This window comes from Oryzias latipes, chromosome 2, assembly GCF_002234675.1.
Source record: "Oryzias latipes chromosome 2, ASM223467v1".
Taxonomy (NCBI): Eukaryota; Metazoa; Chordata; class Actinopteri; order Beloniformes; family Adrianichthyidae; genus Oryzias; species Oryzias latipes.
In genome coordinates this window covers 11975767-12001155 of record NC_019860.2, presented here as the reverse complement: position 1 = coordinate 12001155, position 25389 = coordinate 11975767, and the positions used below count along the sequence as shown (strand labels likewise).

The window sequence follows — 25389 nt, the reverse complement described above, 5'->3', positions numbered from 1 at the left end:
GTTGGAGAAATCAGTGGAAGGGAAGATGAGTGTCAAAGTTGCCACATAAGACCTGCTAAACTGAGATCTGCTAAACTGTCTCTGTCAGCATCATGTCTACAGTTATGATGCTCCTCCCTTGGTGAACTGATGGAGAACTGGACTTCTTCTTGTCATTCTGAGTGTTGGAAAGTTTTCTGCTTTTCCTCTCTCTAGTATTGAGTCCAGCTCTAAACTTTGTCCTCATGTTTCCTACCATAGGAACTATAGGAACCATACTCTGTCAGCTGATATTTCTCTGTGCATTATTCACAAGGGAGCTGCTGTGAGCATTGATGCACTAGTTCGTTGATCAAACAAAAAATATTAATGAGTCATTTATTCGCTTTCTCTTCATCTGTCCTGAAACTCCTTTGAATGATTTGTGTCAGTGGTTCATCTTTTTTAGACATGGTTTCTTGCAGAAGCTCAGAAGTCTTTTCTCATGTTTCGTGGACTTCTGCACCTCTGTGTACCAGAGAATGGACCAGGACTATCTCAATAATGTGGCTTACCCATTCTATGGGCACGCTCCCTTCTCCATTGTACATGAGTTGCAGAAGCTGGTGTGTAGTGCTTAAGTTCTTCCCCTTTGAAACACCATTGTCTATTAATAACTTCGCTTCTTTAAGCTTGAAATCCTCACAAATGAGTCTGACCCCCTATCTCTGTTCCTTCCTTACTCACTTTGATGAAGTGTTTGAAGCGAGGATCTCACCTCAGTCCTGAGTTTAATAGTTTAGTCCTGAGTGAATTGGACTTGCGAACAGTTTTGGAACCTGCAGAGAACCAACAAATGGCAGAAACACACAGAAAGACTTCGCACTTCTGATGTTTACTTCCACTTTATTCTTGACAGTAAAAATTGTAACAAACCACTGAAAACCAAGAAGAACAGATCAAAAGATAAAAACTATGATAAAACATGAATCACATGAGCACACGACAGAAACACCAGTGTGTTTCATTATCCACCTCTTCCTCACTACATTTTTGGGAAAATTATGTTCTTTCAAAACATTACTTGTTCAAATGACTTAGCAAACTACAAACTGCAGTCGCCATTCTTTAGTTTACAATAATTATTAAATGATAACTGATCACATAGTAATGTTAGAATTAAAGATGTATACAAAATAATTCAATTGTCATAGCAACACACAGACATCGATACCATACTCATAAATCCCAGCATAGACTAATCAATGGTCAACTTCACAAATTCAAACAAAAGATTGTAATGCTAAAATCTTCTAATAAAAATCAACCAACACAAATTGAACATTGCTTTTGAACTGCTACCAAAATGTATTTAAGAAAAACAAACTAAAAATTGAAGTAACAAAAAGTAACAATACTTTTAAAGTGATATAAGAGATCCAAGAGCTGGATATTCATCTGTTATAGTTCATATCTAAACAATTCTTTTAACAGGTACATCTAAAAATTGATTTAGTGAAAAAAGGTCAACATTTATATCAGTCTTTTAAAAAATTGACCCTCGTCGCTCTCTAGGTGCAAAGAAATACCTTATGCTGCCTTTTATTGCCCTGACTGGGGACCAGTGCTCGAGGTAAAGGTCCATGCTGGAGGCGCTTGCTGTTAGGGGCCTGAGCTCCATGCACTGACAGTACAAGAGGCACTGTTAGAGAAGGAGCTAATGCTGATGCTGGAGTAGCAAGGGGTAAAATGTACACTGAGGAGGGTGAAACAGAGAAAAGCTGTGGGACTGGATGGTATACCAGGGCATGTCTTAAAGACCTGTGCTGACCAGCTACCCGGAGACTTAACCAGGATTTTTAACCAATCTTTGTCCCAGCACACAGTTCCACCCTGTTAAAAGTCCAGTATTCTTATCCCTGTGGCTAAAAAGACTATCAGCACCCTGAATGAGAATCGCCAAGTTAACCAATTACTATGCAGGGTTTTTAAACACTGGTCCAATATCATATCTCAATGATGCAGAAAAAGGTTCTCTCTGCTGTGAGTCCTCATGTGTAATTTGAGATAAGACATTTGACTAAAACGTTTATCACATTCTTGACAAGAAAATGACTTCTCAGCTGTGTGAGTCACCATGTGTCTTTTAAGATTAGATTTTTCACTAAAACTTTTATCACATTCTTTACAAGAAAAAGGCTTCTCGCCTGTGTGAGTCCTCATGTGTGTTTTGAGATTAGATATTTTACTAAAACTTGTATCACATTCTTTACAAGAAAAAGGCTTCTCTCCTGTGTGGGTTCTCATGTGTGTTTTGAGACTTGATATATGACTAAAACTTGTATCACATTCTTTACAAGTATAAGGCTTTTCTCTTGTGTGAGTTCTCATGTGTTCTTTGAGACTTGATTTTTTGCTAAAATCTTTACCACATTCTTGACAAGAAAAGGGCTTTTCTCCTGTGTGGCTTCTCATGTGAAGTCTAAAATGGGACAAGTAATCAAATGTTTTACCACATTCTTCACATACATGCAATCTTTCATCAGATTTAGTTCTCTTGTGAACAGAAACATTGTTAGCAATTTTTATTCTTTTATCAGACTTTACATAGGTATGTCTCGCTTCTTTTGGTAATTGTTTGTGTTTCTTAACTAAAGTCACCGTCTTGGGTTTTTTTCTAACATCAGTGTCACATGAACGTTCTGACAGATAAGAGCTGGGCACATTTCGGAAACGATTACTGTTTCCTTTCTTTCTCTGATCTTTGTTCTGTGGATCTGTCTCTTCATCTGTAGTTGATGTTGATTCTTCGTGTTGGCTTCCTTCTTCATCCCAACTATAAATTACATTAAAGATCGGCTGATTGTTTAGATCTGCTTCACTGTGCTCATTTTCCTCATAAGTAGGAGTCTCCATAAAGCTATCAGTCTCCTGCTTCAGATCAAGCTTCTCTTCATCCTGACTGATGCAGAATCCTTCTTGCTCATCTTTTATCTGTGGAGGTTCTGGTTCTTCCTGTTCCTCTTTAATCTGTGAAGGTTCTAGTACCTCCTGTTCCTCTTTAATCTGTGGAAGTTCCCATTCCTCCTGTTCCTCTTTAATCTGTGGAGGCTCCCATTCATCTTGTTCCACTCTGGAGATCCTTTGATGGTTGCAGAGATTTTCTTCTTCAGTCACAAAATGCTGGGGGAGAACTGCAGGGACACAAAAAAAGTAGGACACTGAGATGACAATGGGAAATAAGCTCAGCACGAAAGTAAAATGTTGGTTGTTGAAAATGCTAATATTTGGGATATCGATCTCTATGAATAGCTGCATAGCTAGTAGGGATGGGTACCGAGCCTCGGTATTAAACGACCCCCAGTGCAAAATTCTTCAAGACCACAGTATCGTTAAGATCTGACCTAAATGGTTCTGCTATAGGTACTGGAGAAGCTGCATTTTTTGTGTCCCACATGATATAAACGTCATCTGCCATATTTAACTCACCAAGTCAGTCAATTAATTAATGATGATATTAATTTCGCTATTCTCGCTGAAGAGGAGAGGTCTGTCTGGCTATTTATGTGCACGGGGGGGTGGGGCTGTTGTTCAGACAGCACGCGGCGCACGCACACAGGAACACTACCAAAGTTATACGATGGCAAAAAGGGCTAAACGGTCCAAAATTCTGCGGCTCTCTGTGTTTTTGGAAAAGAACTATCATGTTCTTAGATTGTCGTGGTGCCTTTAACACCATCAGAGCAGGCAAGAGGAAGAGAGCAGCGTGAGCACGGGGAGGGGCGCTTCTGAAGCTGTGAACGCCGACCAGAGTCTGTCATGGGATGGAAAGTTTTTCTGGAAAGACAGTCAGTGGCGATCTCGTAGGGGACACGTGAGCGCCCAAAAAAGAAAAAAAAACTCCTTTTATCCCCCTAGCACATCTACGTGCATTCCAGGTTTGTATTGGAACATTCTCATGTATAAAGTAAAATGTTTTGTTAAAAACCAATGTTGTTGCAAAATGAGGAAATAAAACACTTTGTTCTTAATTTGTTATTTATTCATTTTTCAAAGAATCGATAAGAGTATCGTTAAAATACCGGATCGATAAGCAGTATCAATAAGAGTACTAGTACCGTTAAAACCTTAACGATACCCATCCCTAATGTAAGTGTCACTGAAAGGGTTACAAGATTAGTTAATTTTTTGTTTAAAGGAAGAAATACCTTTGGTTGAAGATTGTCTTATTAATGTGTGTTTTATTTGATTTTATGCTGTTTAGTACTAAGTTATATTGCAATGTTATATGAAGTTGTGTATAACGCTAATAACGCGAGAGTTCCTGAGAACTCACAGGATTTGATATTGGGCTGAGGAGTTTATTTTCACATCATAATAGACTTTGAACCAAGATCCATGGCAGCTTGGAAAAGGAGTCAACCAGCTGTGAAAAGTTTTATACAGACTGGTAATTCATCAAAGACCTCCAAAGTGACAGGCAGTCACGAGGTAGTTAACTTGTTATATATTTTCTGGTAAAACTGTAAATGTCAAGTCTAAAGGTTTTTGTACAACTCTGTTCTGTAGTTTTCACGGCGTTACATGGAGTGAAGACATTAAAATGTGCCAGTTCTCGAGAACACCGCATCCAGCATTGTCATTGAGGAGGAACAGTGAAGAAAACTCTGCACCTAATTCTTTACTAAGAATCTCTTTTTAGTTCATGTTTATTTAACTTACTTAATATACCGATAACAAGCAAGCATACAATGCTTGCATACAGCATACAGCTGTGATGATTGATAGACATACATTTTTGAGCTTATAAATTTGAGTAAATAACATCAGCCTTTAGAGTATAAATACCAAAAAATTACAAAAACAATACTTGGGTCACCCACTAAATGAATAAACCTGGGAGCATCACCAGTTGAAAAAGTAAAAATAAAATTACTTTTGATTAAGGAGAAATCTTTGAGGAGTTTTCTCTGATTTCCTTAAAAATGTTTTTTTTAGTAAAGACTTGATAGTTCAGACTAAACACATTCAAACAGAATAAAAAGGAAGCCAGAGAGACACAATGGCATCCTTAAGAATAACCTAAAGGATTGATTTCAGAAATACGTTAAAACAGCATATGAGGAGCAATAAAGAGGCGGAGCAAAACCGAAGCATGATAGAAGCTAACGGCTGCAGAGCCTATTCACCGCTTCAAGATGGCGGACCGTAATACTCCAACAAAAGCAATGATCGTTTCACTTTTACTTGGCTAAGAATACTGGGGTCAATAGCCACTGTACACTTAGCATGTTTAAGCCAGCTGTGCTACAAGATTTGTGTGCCTGTATTCCAGTGTTTACAGCAGAGCATAAAACTAGATGAAAGACCTATTAGTTTATACATTAAAACGCCTAATCTTTTCTAAATACTACTAAAACAGAAATGTAATGACAAAACAAACAAAAAACACATCCTTACAAAAACGTGTACTTAAATTGCTTATTTGTACTATTTGTCAATACATAGTGAAGACACAGTTAAAGTTGTCAACTTTGAAGTTAAATAAAGTGACTTTGGTGCATGATTCCATGGAGAACTAAAGGATCATCATTCTAATAGTCCTACAGTATCCGCTCACAAAGATGTGTATGACTGCAACGTTTTTTAATTTATATATTTTTAAACGTTTTTTTATGGCACATTAGGGCTGGGCGATATGGCCTAAAAATAAAATCTCTGATTTTATTTTGCTAATTCAATCCCCCCCTCCACACACACACCCTTACTTAAGGAGAGCAAGTACCAATGCCAGACAAATTAAAGAAAATTTTGCTTTAATTTAATCAAACGCAAGACAAATGTAACCCCCATTTCTGGGATGATAAATAAATGAACACACTCTTAGAATTAAAGTCCCAGCAAGCTGTGCTTTAAGTCACACTTTTTAGTCTAGACTAAAAGGAGACAAACATTCAACTTGAGAGTAGCACCATTTTCTAAAGGATTAATAATACATTTAAATCTGAGGAAAAATGCAGACTGACTTATTGTATCTAGCCCAGACAATGCAACAACATACAGGGATACATGGCATGAACATGCACTGCATCTTACTTTTAGCAGAATATAAATTTTCAAAACAAACAGAAAAATGAATTGCACTTTGCATAGAATTGTAAATAACAAAAAGAAGGCAATTCATCTGTCTGGGGTAAAATACTAATATAAACTAAAAATTTGACAAAGTACATAATGTGCAAAATAAATAATAAATCAACTCCAACTGAAATGAATAAAGTTCAAACGTTGCTTTCAAAAAAAACAAACCATGCCATTTGTGTCACTGAAATGTATGAACAGTAAAGAAAAATCACATTTTGGTTTAGGTGCAGAACATGAAAAATGTGCTTTAGTTGCTGTCAATAACTGTTAAACATTTTTGGAAAGGGAAATCAGCCTGTCCACCACCTCTAGCTTGAGGTGTTCTGCATGGTAATCATGTTTCCATGTTTGAGTTCATAAAATCATCCCAGAGAAAGTCTCTGCTTCAACTCCTGCAGTGAAAGCTGCGTCTGAATCTGACGCCCGTGTTTCCATCTCTCTGACAGAGTTTGAAGCCAAAGCCCCTCCCCCGCCTCTTTACCTGCTTTTCCTCTCTACCTGTTCACCTGTTCATATCCTCTGCAGCTGAGAGTTGTTTTTCCCCGCAATCCTCAGTCTGTATTTACACAGAGAGCGCAAACTACGGTCATCATAGGTTCGTTGACACGATAGTCGGCGCGCTCTAGTGCAGCACAAGGATGAAAGAGCTGTGACTACCTGGCAACACTGCGCGGGATAAGGAAGGAGCAGGTTGCCTGGCAGAGACATGATGTCAATTCAACTATCTTTATGAATCAAATACATATTAAATGCACATGCCATATTGAAATATTTTTGCCAAATTGTTTTTTTTAGGTTAGGCCTAGTTAAAAAAAAACAAAAAAAACATTTTAATACATCACATCCAGCACTTAAACTTGTTAAACGGTGGATGAATGAACCCCAGTCAAGTGGTTAGACACTGTTCTTGTAGTAGAGTCAGCTTGACTAAATGTTGGGTTGGCTGACTGAAAAAAAGGAAAAAAAAGAAGAAAGAAAAAAAAAACTCCAAGCACTGCATGGCAGCATGTGTCCGACAGGACTCATAGCAAACTAACCAGCACTTATTCATGCTGGACCCTCCTATTTGATTTCTTGCTTGTTTTGTTCTCCTAGATCAGGGGTCAACTACGGCCCGCCTCCATTTTTGGTCCGGCCCACTGAACAATATTAGAGACCCATGTATTTTTTTTTTTAATCTGGCCACACAATCAAGACGTGACATTGTATTCCCCCCTTCTGCAGTCTGTGCTCCAACCTGAAACCCTCTAAAATCTGTGTCAAATAAAACAGAAGACAGTCTTTCCTTTCTACGTCGTAGTTCATCTTTCCCGGTTTAGATCATTCTTTTAGGGCAATTTTGCTGCTTTTTATTAAACCCTGTCAATCAATCTCCTCCGTGTCTCCTGTACAGAAACGCAGAGCTCTTCAGATCAGAAATCTGGGATCGATGATCTGATCTTTGTTTTTATTCTAAGATCCTGGAACTAATTTCTATAAAGGCTTAAGAATTTAAACAAGAGAAAAGGTGAAAATATTCATGTTTGTCTGAGAAAAGTGTATTTAGGCAGTGAGGAGTTTTACTGCCATAAACATCTGTAATCAGACTCTGTGGATTTCACCGATCACGGTTAATTTTGGAACGCAACTCCTGCAATAAACGAGAAACTCTGTACTGGTGACAATGTAACGCAGAAATATGATTAGCTGCAGCAGAAGACATAGAAATGTCCTTTTTATTATTACTGAATGAGAAACAGACTGTGCAGCTGGGCAAACTGTGAGATGTGTGATGAACTCAAAGTCTCTGCGGAATTATGAGGAGAGGATCCATTATTTTTTTTAATGTATCAGTATATTTTTCCTGAATTTTTATCTTTGAAAATCATAGTGTTAGTCAGTCGTTATTTTATTTAATAAATAATGTTATTTATTTTATTAAAGTAACGTGAAGGAATTAAACTTTATTCACACAGCACTTTACAACTCCTTGAAGGTACCAAAGGGCTTCACAATAAAAAAGAGATCTAAAATGGGAACAAAAGTTTTAAACTAAAAACTCTAGAATATTTTTTTAGAATATAATTTTCAATCCAAATGTTTTCATCTACATTCCATGTTATATCATTCTCACTCCACAAATCTGCTCGTGGTCCGACCCCTCTATTGAATTTAAGAACCCAATGTGGCCCATGAGTTAAAATAATTGACCACCCCTGTCCTAGATACAAGTTGCTTTGTAAAAAAGCATCTGCTAAATGACAGTAGTGAAAAGCCGAGTGGCATCTATCTTGACTGCGATTTAGATTAGAATAATATGTGCGCTGTCAAAATGTAATATTTTATTTTATTTATTTATTTATTTATATTTTAGACTTACCAATAGCGCTGTGTAGTCTGTGTCCAAAGCACTGGAGGTTTGGCCATCTGCTCACTCTCAGGGTTTCAATCATGTTGGTGCCGCTGTCAGTTGTCATGCAGCATAGACTGTTCTCAGACAGGTTCCAGCAGTGGAGAGCATCGCTCAATCCCTTGACAATAAGTTCACCGGTGTGGTCCTCGGAAAAGTATGAAGTTTGGAGGGAAATACTCTGCAAATCCCACGCATCGTTAATGAAATGCACCGTTAAACTCATTTAAGGTTGCATAGTCTGACTGGACCACATGCCGGTTGTTGCTGAATAAAAGGACAAATCCTCCAGTTCTCTGCTGACTTTCTCACGTGTGTTGTTGTACAACTGGGGCAAACCGACTTCACTGAAGTACTTGCGGCTGGGGAGTACGAAGCCAGTGTCCTGACATTAAAAAATTTAAATATATCTCGTTCCCACAGATTAATATCTTGTTCCCAAAAATTAATATCTTGTTCGCACGAAAAAATATCGTTCCCACAAGATAATATTCAGTTCCCTTGAAACACTAATTCGTTCCCTCAAAATGATTAATTCGTGCGAACGCAATAATTATTCACGTCATAAGTCATTCATAAACATGGATATGCTCTCCGTGCGGCCGCAAAAGCCCCTTTTAGCAGTAAATTCCATGTCTTTGTCACCCACATTCGTTCAAGAAAGGAAAAAGAAAACAAGAATGATCAACTTATTATTGTCTCAATTAATATAAAGAAAAATATCATAAGATTTATGATACCTAGGCTTGCTGCTTTGGCATACGATTCACCGGACTTAGCTCCTACCTCCGCCGCGGAGCTCTTTTGCTTGTCATGCCGGCATTCGGGCAGCTGGCTGGCCGGTAGACAGACAGCCAGCTGATATTGTAGTTTAGGGTCGAATATAGGAATAACAACATTCAGGACTTGTCTTTTATTAACATACTCTTTAGCTCTTTAGCAGTCACTTTACATTCGAAAGCTAGTAGGCTACAAGCTAACTAGCTGGTCATTTATCCTGTTATTCACGTCATAGATTTACAGATACCTTCACATTTCTGTCTGTGTGTGTCTCATTACATTGCATTGAAGACACTGAGGATGTTTAGAGATCAGATTTATTTATTTTAAAAAGCACAAAAGCAATCCTCAGTACATCTTAGAAGATTTATCTCAAGAATATATGATCAGATAACTTCCTTATCTTGTAAAACTCAGGACAGATTGGGTGAATGAGTTGGGGGAAGAACTGGCTTTGGAGGACGACATATGGAATGATGCTTTACTGAAAGTAAATGGCAGCTCCTCCTGTGCCAAATAGGGATGGGTATCATTAAGGTTATAACGGTACTACTACTCTTATTGATACTGCATATCGATCCGGTATTTTAAGGATACTCTTATCGATACTTTTTGAGCATTCAATAGGGGTGAAAAATAAAAGCAAGAATGATCGATCTATTATTGTCTTGATGAAAATCAGAAAAATATAAGACAAAGCTGGCTGCTTCGCCTACCGTACTTAGCTTTAAGCTCCTAGCATTACAAACATGGCTGTGACCAATATCCCAAGATGCATGATGCATATCCAAGATGCATTTCGGCCAATTACCGTGTCCCTGTAACTGAGGTCTAACAACAAGACAATGATTGGCTGGTCGAAATGCATCTTGGGTATGCGTGATGCATCTTGGGATACTGCTCACAGCCATGTTTGTGATGCTATGAGCTAAGACTTACTACTGCACACAGTATAATTTGTATGTGCAGTTCATGTTCACTATTGTTTAAACCGAATTTACAGATCTTTCCAAATGAAAATTGTGATCGTTTGTCAAAGTATTACTGATTTCAGCAATGTTACAAAAAATTCTGTTATTCATTACACCAAATATGACAAGTTGTTCATTATCATTGTTTAAAAACTGAAAAAATAAAAGGGGAAATATTTTCCAAAAAGGTTTTTCAAGTTCTTCTTTCTTAAAGTTTGATATATCGTGAGTTGTTAGAGACGATATATATCGATTATCACATTATTGCTACATCGTGATAGTATCGTTATCGTGAGCAATGTATTGCAAATCGCATCGTATCGTGAGGTACCCAGTGATTCCCAGCCCTATTGTTGATACAATTCTTGAGGCCAGGATGGAGTGACTGATGGTGTTGAATGCTGCAGAGAGGTCCAGGAGAATGAGGATAGAGAGCTGTACAGAGTTGTTGGAGAGAAGTATGTCAACAGGGACTTTGAGCAGAGCCATTTCAGTGATGTGCTATTGCTGAAAACCAGATTGAAAGGGTTCAAACAGATTATTTGAGTTTAGATGAAATTTGACCTGGGAGGCAACCACTCATTCAAGTATTTTAGACAGAAATGGCAGGTTGGAGATGGGGTGGAAGTTTGCAATATTGTTGGGAGTCAAGTCCAGGTTTTTTCAGGATGGGGGTTACAGCTGCCAGCTTAAGAGTCTGGGGCACAGCTGCAGAGGAGAGTGAAGAGTTAACTATTGTTGTGATTCTTGTACTGGTGAGTGAAATCAATGTACATCTAGAGGTATACTGTTGATCCAGTTTTGCGATGCAGTTGTAACCCTGGTGATTTTCGGCCGTCCTCTGTTTCTCCTGCTCTCCCTCTGTCTGTCCAATCTACGTACGAGTTATCGCGAGACTTGCGTGCTCCCGAGATTTCCCATGAGACTTCATGGCTCTGCCCCTTTAAAAATGCCGCGGTTCAGTCTGTCATGGGTACTTGTGAGAAAGCTAGAAGGAGCACCTGCTAAAGTACGCTATTTTCGCTGTCTCAAACCATACTTTTAACCTTTTGCTGAGACTGATATGGTTTCAACTTTTAAGCATCTCTGTCTGTATGTCCAGACATCGCTTAATAAGGATTTATGTGCAACTTTAAAAGGGAACTGGTAAGTTCTGGCTTTGTTTACGTTTTTCGGAGCTAGCATGCTAGCGCTAGCCTCCAAACTTAACCAATGTTGTTTTGTAATTTCTTTGTGTCTAAGCTTATTTTTGTAAATTCTGAACTTTATACTGAAATGTTTAAATATCATGATAATTGCATTCAAATTTATGGTGCGGTAATTATTTGAAATTTTTGAAATATTTTGAAAACTTTTTAATCTAGCCACAGGGGTTGCAAGCCAGTAACTTCTGTGCCGGTCCCAAGCCCGGATAAATAGAGAGGGTTGCGTCAGTAAGGGCATCCGGCGTAAAAATTGCCAAAATAACCATGCGAATCATCCACGAGAAAGATTTAGACATACCGGATCGGTCGAGGCCCGGGTTAACAACGACCGCCACCGATGCTGTTAACCTACAGGGTGTCGGTGGAAATTTGACTACTGTTGGTGGAAGAAAGAGGGGAGGCAGAAGGGTCCGTGGCCAGAGAGAGAAGGGAAAAGGCAGGAACATAGGTTTGAGAATAGGGACTCTTAACGTTGGCACAATGACAGGGAAAGGCAGAGAGCTGGCAGACATGATGGAGAGAAGGAAGGTAGATGTACTGTGTGTGCAGGAGACAAGGTGGAAGGGCAGCAAGGCACGTAGTATTGGAGGAGGATACAAACTGTTCTATCATGGTGTTGATAGGAAGAGAAACGGGGTAGGAGTGATTCTGAAGGGGGAGTTTGTAAACAGTGTTCTAGAGGTGAAAAGAGTCTCAGACAGGATGATGAGCCTAAAGTTAGAAATTGAAGGGGTGATGGTGAATGTAGTCAGTGGGTATGCGCCACAGGTTGGCTGTGAATTAGAAGTGAAGGAGAGATTCTGGAGTGAGTTGGATGAGGTCATAGAGAGTTTTCCCAGAGGAGAGAGAGTTGTTATTTGAGCAGACTTTAATGGGCATGTTGGTGAGGGCAACAGAGGTGATGAGGAGGTGATGGGCAGGTTTGGTGTGAAGGAAAGGAATCTGGAGGGACAGATGGTGGTGGACTTTGCGAAGAGGATGGAAATGGCTGTAGTCAACACTTACTTCCAGAAGAGAGAGGAACATAGAGTGACATACAGAAGTGGAGGTAGGAGTACTCAGGTGGACTACATCCTATGTAGACGAGGTCATTTGAGAGAGGTTAATGACTGCAAAGTGGTGGTAGGAGAGAGTGTAGCCAGACAGCACCGCATGGTGGTGTGTAAGATGACTCTGGAGGTCAGGAAGAAGAAGAGAGGGAAAACAGAAAAGAAGACCAAGTGGTGGAAGCTACAGAATGAAGAAACTTGTGAGGAATTTAGGCAGAAGTTGAGACAGGTTCTGGGTGGTCAGGATGAGCTTCCAGATGACTGGGAAACTACAGCAGAGATTATCAGGGAAACAGGTAGGAAGGTGCTAGGTGTGTCATTTGGAAAGAGGAAAGACGGTAAAGAGACTTGGTGGTGGAATGAGGAAGTACAGGAATGCGTCCAGAGGAAGAGGCTGGCTAAAAGGAAGTGGGATGTAGAAAGGACTGAGGAAGGTAGACAGGAGTACAAGGAAGCGCAGCGTAGAGTGAAGAGAGAGGTGGCAAAGGCCAAACAGAAAGCTTACGATGAGCTATATGACAGGTTAGACACAAAGGAAGGAGAGAAGGACTTGTTCAGGCTAGCCAGACAGAAAGACAGAGATGGGAAGGACGTGCAACAGATAAGGGTGATTAAGGACAGAGATGGAAAGGTGCTAACAACCCAAGAGAGTGTACAGAAAAGATGGAAGGAGTATTTTGAGGAGCTGATGAACGAGGAAAATGATAGGGAAAGAAGGGAGGAAGATGTGGTTGTTGTGGAGCAGGAAGTAGCAGAGATTGGAAAGGATGAGGTTAGGAAGGCTCTGAAAAGGATGAAGAGCGGAAAGGCCGTTGGTCCTGATGACGTACCTGCGGAGGTATGGAAGTGCCTAGGAGAGACAGCAGTGGAATTTCTAACAAGGTTGTTCAATAGGATTTTAGAGAGTGAGAAGATGCCTGAGGAATGGAGGAGAAGCGTTCTGGTCCCGATCTTTAAGAACAAGGGTGACACGCAGAACTGCAGCAACTATAGAGGAATAAAGTTGATGAGCCACACAATGAAGCTGTGGGAAAGAGTAGTGGAAGCCAGACTTAGGAAGAAGGTGGAGATTTGTGAGCAGCAGTATGGTTTCATGCCCCGTAAGAGCACCACTGATGCCATTTTTGCTTTGAGAATGTTGATGGAAAAGTACAGAGAAGGTCAGAAGGAGCTGCATTGTGTGTTCGTAGATTTAGAGAAGGCGTATGACAGGGTGCCGAGGGAGGAGCTGTGGTACTGTATGAGGTCGTCTGGAGTGGCAGAGAAGTATGTCAGAGTAGTTCAGGACATGTATGAGAGAAGTATGACGGTGGTGAGATGTGCTGTAGGTCAGACAGAGGAGTTCAAGGTGGAGGTGGGACTACACCAAGGATCAGCTTTGAGTCCTTTTTTGTTTGCTATGTTGATGGACAGGCTGACAGACGAGGTAAGACAGGAATCTCCCTGGACAATGATGTTTGCGGATGACATTGTAATTTGCAGTGAGAGTAGAGAGCAGGTGGAGGAACAGCTAGAGAGGTGGAGGTTTGCTCTGGAAAGAAGAGGCATGAAGGTCAGTCGTAGTAAGACAGAATACATGTGTCTGAACGAGAGGGATCAAGGTAGAAGCGTTAGGTTACAGGGGACTGAGGTGAAGAAGGTGCAGGAGTTTAAGTACTTGGGGTCAACAGTTCAGTGTGATGGGGATTGTGGAAAAGAGGTGAAGAGGCGAGTGCAGGCAGGTTGGAGCGGTTGGAGGAAAGTGTCAGGAGTGTTGTGTGACAGAAGAGTGCCAGCAAGACTCAAAGGAAAGGTGTACAAGACAGTGGTGAGACCAGCTCTGCTCTATGGGTTAGAGACGGTAGCAGTGAGACAGAGTCAAGAGGCTGAGATGGAGGTAGCGGAGATGAAGATGTTGAGGTTCTCCTTAGGAGTGACCAGGTTAGACAGGATAAGGAACGAGTACATCAGAGGGACGGCTCATGTTGCCTGTGTTAGCGACAAAGTCAGAGAAGCCAGACTGAGATGGTTTGGACATGTTCAGAGGAGGGATAGTGGATATATTGGTAGAAGGATGTTGGAGATGGAGCTGCCTGGCAGGAGGGCAAGAGGACGGCCAAAGAGGAGATACATGGATGTCTTAACAGAGGACATGAAGTTGGCTAACGTTAGGGTAGAAGATGTTCATGATAGGGTGAGGTGGAAAAGGATGATTCGCTGTGGCGACCCCTGATGGGAAAAGCCGAAAGAGAAAGAAGAATTATTTGAAATTTTTAATTATGAGTACTCTGAATTATTTAAAATGTACATGTACTGAATGATTTAATAATTGAAATTGAATTATATAATAATTGAAACTGGATAATTTAATGAAACTATTTATGTGAACATGATGTGTTTATACTGGTCCTGTCCCATATAGGCCAGGTTCCATCTCCATCTCCATATACATCCATCTCTATCTTTTCCCTTGATGGCGAGCTTCCCGGAACGAAAAGAACCAACTAGAACTGCCAAATAACACCTGTGCGGTAACAGGCGCAGTAGCCCTGTCCTTTCCCCACTCAACAATCCTACATTGCCTTCATCAAAGGCACAGTGCATCAGTTTTTCCTGGACAATCAAACCTGGACTACATCTTTAAAATACAGCGACCTGTTGTTGGAAAATTACGAACTATTAATCTTGTAATATTTGTAAATGTGTATATATTGTGAATGTCTTCTTTTGGGGTTAAATATATAAATATTCACTTCTTGCATCATAGCCTTTGACTTTGTGTGTTGTTTAAGCTCTTCACCTCCCTCCTTGAGACGAACCCTCGATCATCGAACACTAGCCTAAACTCAATTAAAGCCGCAAGCGGCGTTGTATGGCCCGCAGACGCAAACCGCCTTCCACGCCCAACTCTACGCACCACCGCCCACTTTTGATAAAGGCTAGTCAAAACTGTATTTTCTAATTATGCTAGCTATGCTAATGTGGCTAAAAGGGCTAGCATTGCGATCAGCATCATCAACTGACTCAGAAAAACACATTACCTAAAATGCTAGCTATGCTAACTATGCTAGCTATGCTAATGTGGCTAAAAGTGCTAGCTTGGCAATCAGCATCATCAACTGACACAGAAAAACACATTTCTCCATTGGTGAGAGCTATATGTCATTAGTTAGTAAAAAACCCACTATTTTCAAATGGCGGCTTTTCTGTTGATTGCATCTCCATAGCAACCATTTTATGTTTCAGTCACCTCGGTAGGACGAACAGATCGACGTGAGTTTCATACAGATCGTAAAAAAAATAAACTATTTGTTGTCCTTAGCAACAGTGGTTTTATGCTAACCACGCCCACATTCCTTATATGTCCATTTCCAGTGTTTGTCAATGTATTCAGTTTCAGGCATAAATGCATGCATTCAAATTTCACAGTAGTACATTGAAAAACATAGGAGTTATAACAGTGCGCCACTTTGCGAGCTCGCCACGCGGACGCCGTTCAAAATCTACAACTTTAATTCCAACATTTTTTCCACATTAGCTTGCCATTGATGCCCAAAGGTTTCGAGACGATCGCTGAAAATTCCAACGACAAGTTTACGTCTGAATCCGGTGGTAAAGGTAATTTTTATGGAAAATTCAAGATGGCGGCCTTTTCCCGAGGTCAAAAGTCGACGAAACCCCGGGGTGATGGTAGACTTAGGCTAGGGACAGGCGAGTCAAATTTCATGAAAATCGCTCGAAAAAAAGTTCCTTTTTTCATATTGTGTAAAAACGCGAAAATTTCAAAATGGCAGATTTTGGCACAAAATGGCTGCAAAACCATAGGTCGTGTCACCTTCACGTAATGATTTCAAAACTTTGTTTGGATATACCGGACAAAGTTTTCTGGGTTTCGTTAGGCGAATTCTTAAAAAAAAAAATCCAGATTTTTTTTTGCCGAGTCGGCAAATTTTTTTGCGACGGTTTTTTGCTTACCACGCCCACATTCCTTTATCGATCTTGTCGTGCGTGACATCGTTTTGTTCAGCGTGTGCCAGGGAATCGCATATTTCCTCTTTACGACATTCCGATAAAAAATGTGCGAGCTAGCTAAGATGACAACAGTTGTGAATCCGCCACGCGCACGCCGTTCAAAATCTACAACTTCTAATTCCAACATTTTGTCCGCATCACCTTGCTATGGATGCCTAAGAAGTTACGAGACAATGGCAAAAAATCCCTAGGACGAGTTTTCATTTGTATGTGGCGCTATAGGGGCTTTTTTTTTAAAAAAAATGCAGGATGGCGGCCTTTTCCCAAGGTCAAAGGTCAACGATACTTCTGTGCTGTTTGTAGACTGGAGCTGGCAGCAAGTGTGTGCAATTGCGTGAATCGCTCAAACAAAAGTGTCACTGCCAGCAAGCAGCGGATGTCCTCCTAGCACCCTACCCGCCAATTTTAACCGCACCTTAGACATTTAGGGCCCCTTGGTGGGGAGGGTGAGGGGACGTCACTGTGAGTAATCAGGAGATGTCCCCTTAGTGCCCTACCCGCCAATTTTAACCGCACCCCCCTTAGTACACACACCCCTCCCCCCTCAATATATACATCCCAACATAAACACACACACATGCACACACACACTCTCTCAAACACACATACACGCACACACATTTTGCAAGGAAGGTGGGACCTAGGACCATCTGTCCCCTGCCTCTTCCCTGGTGGGGGGTACGGGCCCCTTTGCAACGGCGGCTGTGTCCCCGGGCTGCCGGCTTCCTGGGCCCGGCGGTGCTCTCTCCGCGCGGTGGGGGGGTTCACATTACATCTGAGCCGGGGGTGTTCGTGTCCCTGGGGGGTGGGTTCTGGTCCTTGCTCCTGAGTGCTGGGCCCCGCCAAATTTCCAACTGTGGCCGAGCCTGGTCGGGCCATATTTACAACACCCCTTGTGGGCCCTCTTTTTTCCCCGGGGTTCCCCCCTCCTGGGCGGGGGCGGCGGGCCCCTGCCTCGCTCCTCCCTGGACCAACCGTGGGCCGGGCGGATGGCTGCCTGGAGTGCGGAGTGGGTCTCCCTTGGGGGGTCCTGGCTCGTACCTGGGGTTGGCGGGGGGATGCCCGGAACTCCTGGGTGGTGGTGGGGTGCTCGTCTGGGGCTGTGGGCGTCCTTCTCCGGTGTGGCCCTGCGTTGGGTTCTCCTGGCGCGGCGGGGGGGCTGCTCTCCTGGTTGGGCTGGGGCGGCGCCCTCTTTCCCTCCGCGCCTCCCTGCTCTCTGGCTCTGGGGGCCTTGCGGCGGCCCTGCTGGCCCTGGCCTGGGTGGCGGGCTTGGTCACCCGGGCGGCGGTTGTTCCCTGCCGGTTCCCGTGTGGCGTTGGGGGGATTCCGGCTGCCGCTGCTGGTGCGGTGGGGGTCTTGGGGTGGGGATGGCTGGGCACTCTCCCTCCTTCTTTTCACGTTCCACCATCCATTTTAGAACATAAACACTCACCTGAGCACAGGTGTTAGCTCAACAGACTGAATGACTGAAATATTTCACACTAGTTGGTTTTAAGGCATAAGTATGCGTGTGAACACTATCACTTTTGTGTACATGTCGACAGGTGGACATTTTTGCAACTAACAGGTGTGTTTATAACATTTGAGTGTGTGTGTGTGTGGACAGGCTCCGCCCTTTTATTTTTTATTTTTTTTACATTTAAACCTTACCATAATGATTAACAACCAGTAAACTTGTTGCTTTATGCTGCTTCATGGTCTTATCCCCCTTCCCCTCCTATTATCACCCCCTACCCCCCCTCTCTCTAACGTCCCTCTCTCTTCTTCCCCTCTTTCCTTTTCCGTCCGGTCCAACACCAAAGATTTTCAGACATGTTTGAAATTAATAAAGTTTGGCCTCAATTACAAAAGGGGTTTATTCAGACATACCTTTGGTTTGTCTGAAGATTAATAACCCCTCTTGTTAAAGTAAAATATGTCCAACCCAAGAGGCCCTCAGCTCTCATCTGACTGCCCAGCTGTTGGACAGGACAAGTTTTAGAAAAAAAAAAAAAAAAAAAAAAAGTGTCGTTTTCCCATATCGTGGGAAAACACAAAAATCGCCAATTCTCAGAGTTCGCAACAAAATGGCCGCCAGGCCGTAGGTCGTGTGGCCGTCCCATAATGATTTCAAAACTTCTTTGGGATATCCCCAACACGTGTGTTTGGGTTTCGCAACTGTATTTTGAAGTACATTTTGTTCGCCCCCATACGCGATTTTTGGCCCATTCATTTTTTTTACGGGATCGCTGGCCGTGATGTCGTCATCTTTGGGGGGGTGACGTTGACTTTGTGGAAAATTCATTCGCAATTTATCCCAGGTGTGTGTACGTTTAGGTGACTTTTCGAGCATGCGGCGGGGGTCACATTCTTGCTGAAAGGCGGCGAAGTCGTCGTTCCAACTGCGAAAACAATATGGTCCTTGCAGTCAGTGACTGCTGCTGCGGGCCAAAAATATCTCTTAATGAAATAAAATCCCTAATTTATAAGTATCCCCATTCGCCGCAGTCTGTGCAGCTGTCGTTTGCGGGATTTCATGGTGCGTAGTTTAGAGGTGTACCAGGGTGCTGTGTGGATGAATGAGACGTCTGTGCTGAACTGTGGCTGGTGATCTGTACAGATCACAGATCATCCATGCTATTAGCTCCCAGCAGGATCCAGTGTCAGACCATGTAAGAAGTGAATAATATAATAAAGCTCAGACACGTTAGTCAGTCCAGTCCAGCATCAGTTCCATTGCATTTCATTACAACTCCCATAATGCAATTGGTCAATGTCACACCGACTCATGTCTGTTCTAACAGTTTGCAAAGCTTCTTGATGAAAGCATGAAAACAGTTTAGTTCTCCAAGGTTTGTGTTAGAGAACAAATAAACTACAGCCAGAGATTCCAGGGTTTGGTCCAAGTCATCTTTACAAAAAAAGAAATGGTTTCTAATAAAGTCTGGATTAAAGGATAAATTCTATTTCAGACTATATTCACTTTTGACTTGAAGCTCAGTTTAATTAGAAGTAATAAAGTAAAAGACACAGGATTAGGGTGAAGTGGCCAACAGAGATTTAAAATAAAATGAAACAATGTAATCACCCAAAAAAGAAATAAAACGTTTTTGTTTAAGTTACATTTTTGATTTAGACAAAAAAAAACTAGTAAAACTTCAGTGTGTTCACATTTTTGTATGTGGTTACAATTAAACTTATAAACATGAATATAATGTTTGTCTTTTTGTCTAAAATTTATCAAGCACGCTCTGATTATATACTTGTTCAAAAATTGCTCTTGCACAAACATAAAAAATATATTTGAAAACAAATTGTAATTTTATTTGGTTTTTGTGAGGTTTACATGAAATTGCATTTTAATAAATTGGAGGGAAAAACAATGACCTGTGCAAATTTTTAACTACTCTACTATTGATGACTATCACAACTTTTGTAAAAACAGCTCTAACTTCAAATTTTTTGTGTGTCATTTATTACAAAAAAATGCATGCAAAATTGTGGAGGGACCGTACATTAATACAGACAACAGTTTCTGCAGGATTTTTGTCAAGCAAAAAAAGTGTACCTTCGCTCGAAAAAGGATGAAAAACACTGCTCTAGACTCAGCATCCTTTACAAATATTTCACCGTCTCTCCTGTGGACGTAGCCTCTTGGAGTTCATCTCCAAAACCTCTAACATGAGCCGCGGTTACATGTGCAATATATCTTGATCAACGATCAGAATTCAACTGTGTACATGGGCCCAAACAAGCTTTTTCCAATTATAACAGACGTTTACAAGCACTTTAGGGTTGGCCGATGTCCTTTAAATTGGCAGTTGACGATGTTTGCAGTAAACCATTGGGATGGGGGGGGGGGGCTCTTTTTAATTTTTCGTTATTATACAATTATTATTCGTTATTTCACTTTATTACTTCATTTATTTTATTTCCCAACTAATGACTCATCCACGATGATCCAGTATAAACTGAGGGAAGTGATTTTAACAAAAAAATAAAAAATAAACAAAATAGAAAAGAAGTAGTCCGCTCCTGCACCTGATTAGTCAAGTGGACCGGTTTACCGAGCGACCGTGTCTCTGAGCAGAGCAGGCGGACTTTGTGTTTGAGGGGAAGGGAGGATGCTTTGTTATGTGTGTGCTATGTGTTGGAGACTTTGGACAGTGAGCCGTCCCACAGCTCTAGGTGAACGAGCTACCTTACTCAGGAGAACCAGGTCTTCCGGTAAAAGTGTGAGTCCCTGCAGATTTTGGACCGTCAGCACACACAGCGACTTCGGAGCTCCAACAAATAATGATTATATCAATTTCGCTATTCTCGCTGAAGAGGAGAGGTCTGTCTGACTTATTTGTGTGCACAGGGGTGGGGCTGTTGTTCAGAAAGCCCGCAGCGCGCACACACAGGACAACACAAAGCAGCGCACACAGGAACACTACCAAAGATATACAATGGTGGGAAGAGCTAAATGGTCCAAAATGCTGCGGCTCTCTGTGTTTTTGTAAAATAACTATCGAGTTCTCAGTTTGTTGTGGGCCTTTAACACCAACAGAGCAGACAGGGGAAGAGAGCAGCGTGAGCACGGGGAGAGGGCACGTCTGCAACTGTGAACGCCGACCAGAGTCTGTGATAGGATGGAAAGTTTTTCTGGAAAGACAGTCAGTGGCGATCTCGTAGGGGACACATGAGCGCCCAAAAAGAAAAAAAAATCCTTTTATCCCCCTAGAGTAAGACCAATGAGTTATAATTCACTGACTAAGACCCCCAATTTCCGCGTACAATGAATTAAATTGCGTCAGGGCGCCCCTACAATCCTAGGCGGTGGCTGGGCTTAGACCAGTGTTTTTCAACCTTTTTAGAGCCACGGCACACTTTAACTTTGACAAAAATCCCACGGCACACCAGCATCCAAAAAATAAATAAATAAAAAAATAAATAAAAAAGGAAAATCTCTGTCTGTATTGATCTACAGTCCCTCTGCAATCTCACATGCATTTTTGTGATAATTGTTGCAGAAAAAGCTGGAAGCTGCAGTTGTTTTTTCTAAAAGATGTATTAAAAGTTAAGTTGAAAGATTCAAAAACTTGATGTGTGTTCATTGTTGTTTCAAGACGTTAAGAAGAGAGGCTCATTGTGCGCTAAGACAGTCACTTTAACCCAATGCATCATGGGAGATGTAGTGCCGAAAATCCGCCGACCGCAGACAGACAAGCGTCTCTGAGCTTTATTATTTTGTTCACTTGTTCCACGGTCTGACACCGGATTCTGTAGAAAGCTACACCGCTAAAGACGAGCTTTAGCTGGTGTTTTTGTTGGAACTGAGAGACTTATGAGCTAAATCGAAACAAGGAAGTTGGTCAGACTGATGACATGTGATTAAGCCTTCAAGAATGATTGGTGGAGACAGTTAAAGGGGCGGGACTTTTCCTAAAACAGCTGAAGCTGCGGCTAAATCGCAGTACCGTCATTCTTATCAAAATGTCTTTAATAGAATCAAATAAACAAAAAAAATTATTTTATGATATTTAATATTCCAAAGGACTCAGTGTTTTATCAGGGTTTGTTTGGATGAACACAGAGCTGATATCCTGGAGATGGAAAATGTTTTTAGATCAATTAATGAGGGCAATTTCCCACGGCACACTGGTTGAAACACACTGGCTTAGACACACCGCTTATGATTCCAGACCCGCATCAAACTAACAGCTGCTTCCTAATAAAAAAATTGTTGTCATCCACAAAATTAATGCAATTTATTGGGTTTACTGGATTTAAAGAAAATAAATTAATAGAAAGCAGTCTGCATCAAAGTGAATTTCTTTTCATTATCTCACTTATCTTAACTATGGGTGTCTGACAGACAGAAAATTTTATTCAAGGTTGTGGAAAATGGACAAAAGATCAAAGGTAACATCACGCTCATAAAAAATACAAATTATTCCAATAAATAATTAAATATATATCCTGACAGCATTTTGAATACAATGAACTATTGCTATATATCGGCAAAAACATATCTAGTGTTGCGGCTCCCTGTGCTTTCATCTCAGTGGGAAGCTGATCCAAATGGCTCTTTGAGAGTTTCAGGTTCCTGACCCCTGGTCTAGCACATCCACGTGCATTCCAGGTTTGTATTGGAACATTATCATGTATACAAGTACAATGTTTTGCTAAAAAAACAATGCTGTTGCATAATAAGGAAATAAAATACTTTGTTCTTGATTTGTTATTGATTTATTTTATTTTATTTTTCGTCCTCAAAAAGTATTGATAAGAGTATCGTTAAAATACCGGATCGATAAGCAGTATCAATTGTAAAAATAAAAAAACGAAACACTATACGCAAAGTGCATACAATTCATTTAGGAATTGTATGCTATAAAAACTCATCATCCTCTCCCTTCCTCTCACTTATGGTGCAGAGACATAAGCTTTATAGGACAATATAACTCAACAAAACACGGTAAAACAGCTAAACTAAACACATTTGGTCAAAAACCCACACTTAAACCCAAATCCGTCCAGACAGGCAAAGGGAATGGGATCCCACAATCCCTTGAAGTGCCGATCTAACAGCAGCACCAAAGTTACACCTACTTAATTGAATTAATTTGAATGAAAGTAAAATAACTGTCTGAAAACTACATGTTATTTTTAAACTGACTTAACAAAAAAATTATTTATCTTAACTGAAGCAAATAATAAAGTTAGATCAACTATGTAAAAAAGTTTATCTTTCCAACATCCAGATGTGGTCTTATCACCCTCTCATGGTGGAAAAAGTATTATCTGAGCTTCTTCATCCACTAAAAGCATTTTCAAATGGACACACCATGCTGCTTCACCTCTCTGAAAACAAACTAACCTTCAACTAAACCTGCTCCAGACAAGGTTATGTTCAGAGCATGAGTTGCCATAGCAACGTGACATACCCTGAAACATACCTCCATTTCTGGAACTGAAATCTGAGGTTATCAACTTCTTTAGCCTCAAAATTACCGTGGGAGCTAGCATAACCTGCTTTCTGGAATACTCCCCAGTGCTTTATGAGATCATACATAAACAATAGATCTTTTGTTTATGAATGTATTGAGGTTTTTGAGGATTTCTACTGTTGGTGTGCACAAAGTTAGGAAAACACCAAATATTTTTGGAGTACTCCAACTGATGAGTTGTATGATTTCGTTTTTAATGTTTTATAGGACCTAAAAATGATATTCACAAAAACAGGTTAAAAAAAGGTTAAATCTCTCTGAAACATTTTACAAAGACACAAACAAAGGACATCTCCCACCAAGCAGAGATAAACTTATTACTAAAAAATGATTCCAGGATTCCAGCTATAACACAATGGAAAAAATATGAAAGAAAACAGTTATATGTTATTTCTTATTATGAATGATTACAGGCTTAGTTTATTTGTTCTGCAGCATGTTTATATTTGGTATAATTGTGGCAGAATTAGTGCTGTGACAGTGTCAGATTTTTGATCACCGCGGTGGTTCATCACCCCCTGGTGGTTCATCACCGCGGTGATCACACCCCCCCCCCCCCCCCTAAAAGGGCTCATCTGATTGATCAAAAACGTAAACGGGTCCTTCTGATTGGTTAAATGCATAAAGGGATTTATTTCATTTGTTCAATATTTCAAGCTGCCATGAGTTTGTTTTAGCACATATAAGGTAACCATTTATTGCGATTTTTGCCGTCTCTTGTGGTATGCATATTGCACAGCTTGATGTCGCGATAACGATAAATTTGCGGTATATTGTGCAGATCTAGTGTTCAGTAAATGTTTATTTTATCTGGCCCGCAACCTGATGTCTTTTTTGAATTTAGACCCAAGCTGTGCGACTGAGTTTGACACACCTGTAATACAAGTCAATACAATTCCTGCATTTTTGTGTAAAGTAAAAGAAAGATAGGGAACACAAATGGATATCATGAAATTTGAATGTGTGCAGGGGGGTTACTCGCCCGGGAAGTAAATTTGTATAGAACCGCCACTGACCGTGGAACTTTTTCCCTTAAACCACGGCTGCACGAACAGCGGCTTACTTAACCGCAGTTTTATTCTGGCAGATGAAGGCTTTATCTCATTTGTTGAAGTCAACATACCTATAGCGTGCTGTGGTTTCCAGATGACATCCAGCAGTCTGCGCTGGCGACAGAGCTCCTGCTCGTGCGGGACAATTGTTCCTTCAGAGTGTCGAAAGATTACTTCAGCTGCAGAAAGTTGTTCGCTGACATACTCTCTCTGAGGTTCTGAAGACATCGTTACTGCAGCTACTCCGATTCAGCTCAACTCACACAACAAACAAACACCGCTGTCCTTCACTGCAGCTCCGATCATCTTCTAGCCTCACAATCACAGCCACGTTGTGTTTACAACACATATATACACAAAACGATAATTTGATAAATGCTGAGAGTTAGGACACGAACCACATACTGTCCTTTCTTCCCGAAACCTCAAACGTCCGAACTAAAGACCACCGTCATCTGAACACAAGCTAACGCTGCTAGCACCTCTTGCGGCGAATGTTCTTCTTGTGTTCAATCAAGGCGGTTGCGGTACATTACCGCCATCTACTGGTATGGAGTGTGGATCCGACTGTTAGTCAACAACCTATTCATTTCATTTTCATGGAAGTTTTTCTGGAGCATAATTGAAAATAAAAATCAATATAAGAAATGCTTTTTCATTTTCAAAATAAAACTGCATTTTCTGACTCAAAATTAAAAAGAAAAAGCAATCCGCCAAACCGCTTTTTCTTTTTCTTCTTCAACAAGGCTTATTCGGTCACCTAATTAAAATGATAAAGAAAATGGTATTTGACATTTTATTTTCAAAAAGTTCTCTAGTAAATGTGTAGCAAAATTCAGTTAGAAATGTCTCATTA

The 25389-nt window shown here is 40.8% G+C and overlaps 1 protein-coding gene across 1 annotated transcript; it reads right to left on the bottom strand.

Moving 5' to 3' along the window:
- Nucleotides 1-844: 844 nt before the first annotated feature.
- On the bottom strand, nt 845-25053 carry LOC101173125 (zinc finger and SCAN domain-containing protein 2-like). The gene is made up of 2 exons (XM_023964589.1): nt 24605-25053; nt 845-3152 (listed from the first exon to the last, which is right to left on the bottom strand). Exons 1-2 carry the CDS (start codon nt 24759-24761, stop codon nt 1972-1974), a joined length of 1338 nt encoding a protein of 445 aa, XP_023820357.1. The 5' UTR covers nt 24762-25053; the 3' UTR covers nt 845-1971.
- Nucleotides 25054-25389: the final 336 nt, after the last annotated feature.

Bases quoted from the DNA above. Each gene is read 5' to 3' on its own strand.
- LOC101173125 (XM_023964589.1), bottom strand. From the start codon at position 24,761: ATGTCTTCAGAACCTCAGAGAGAGTATGTCAGCGAACAACTTTCTGCA. The intron at 3,153-24,604 runs GTATGTTGACTT...GTGTCCCTGCAG, and splicing joins GAAACCACAGCACGCTATAG to TTCTCCCCCAGCATTTTGTG.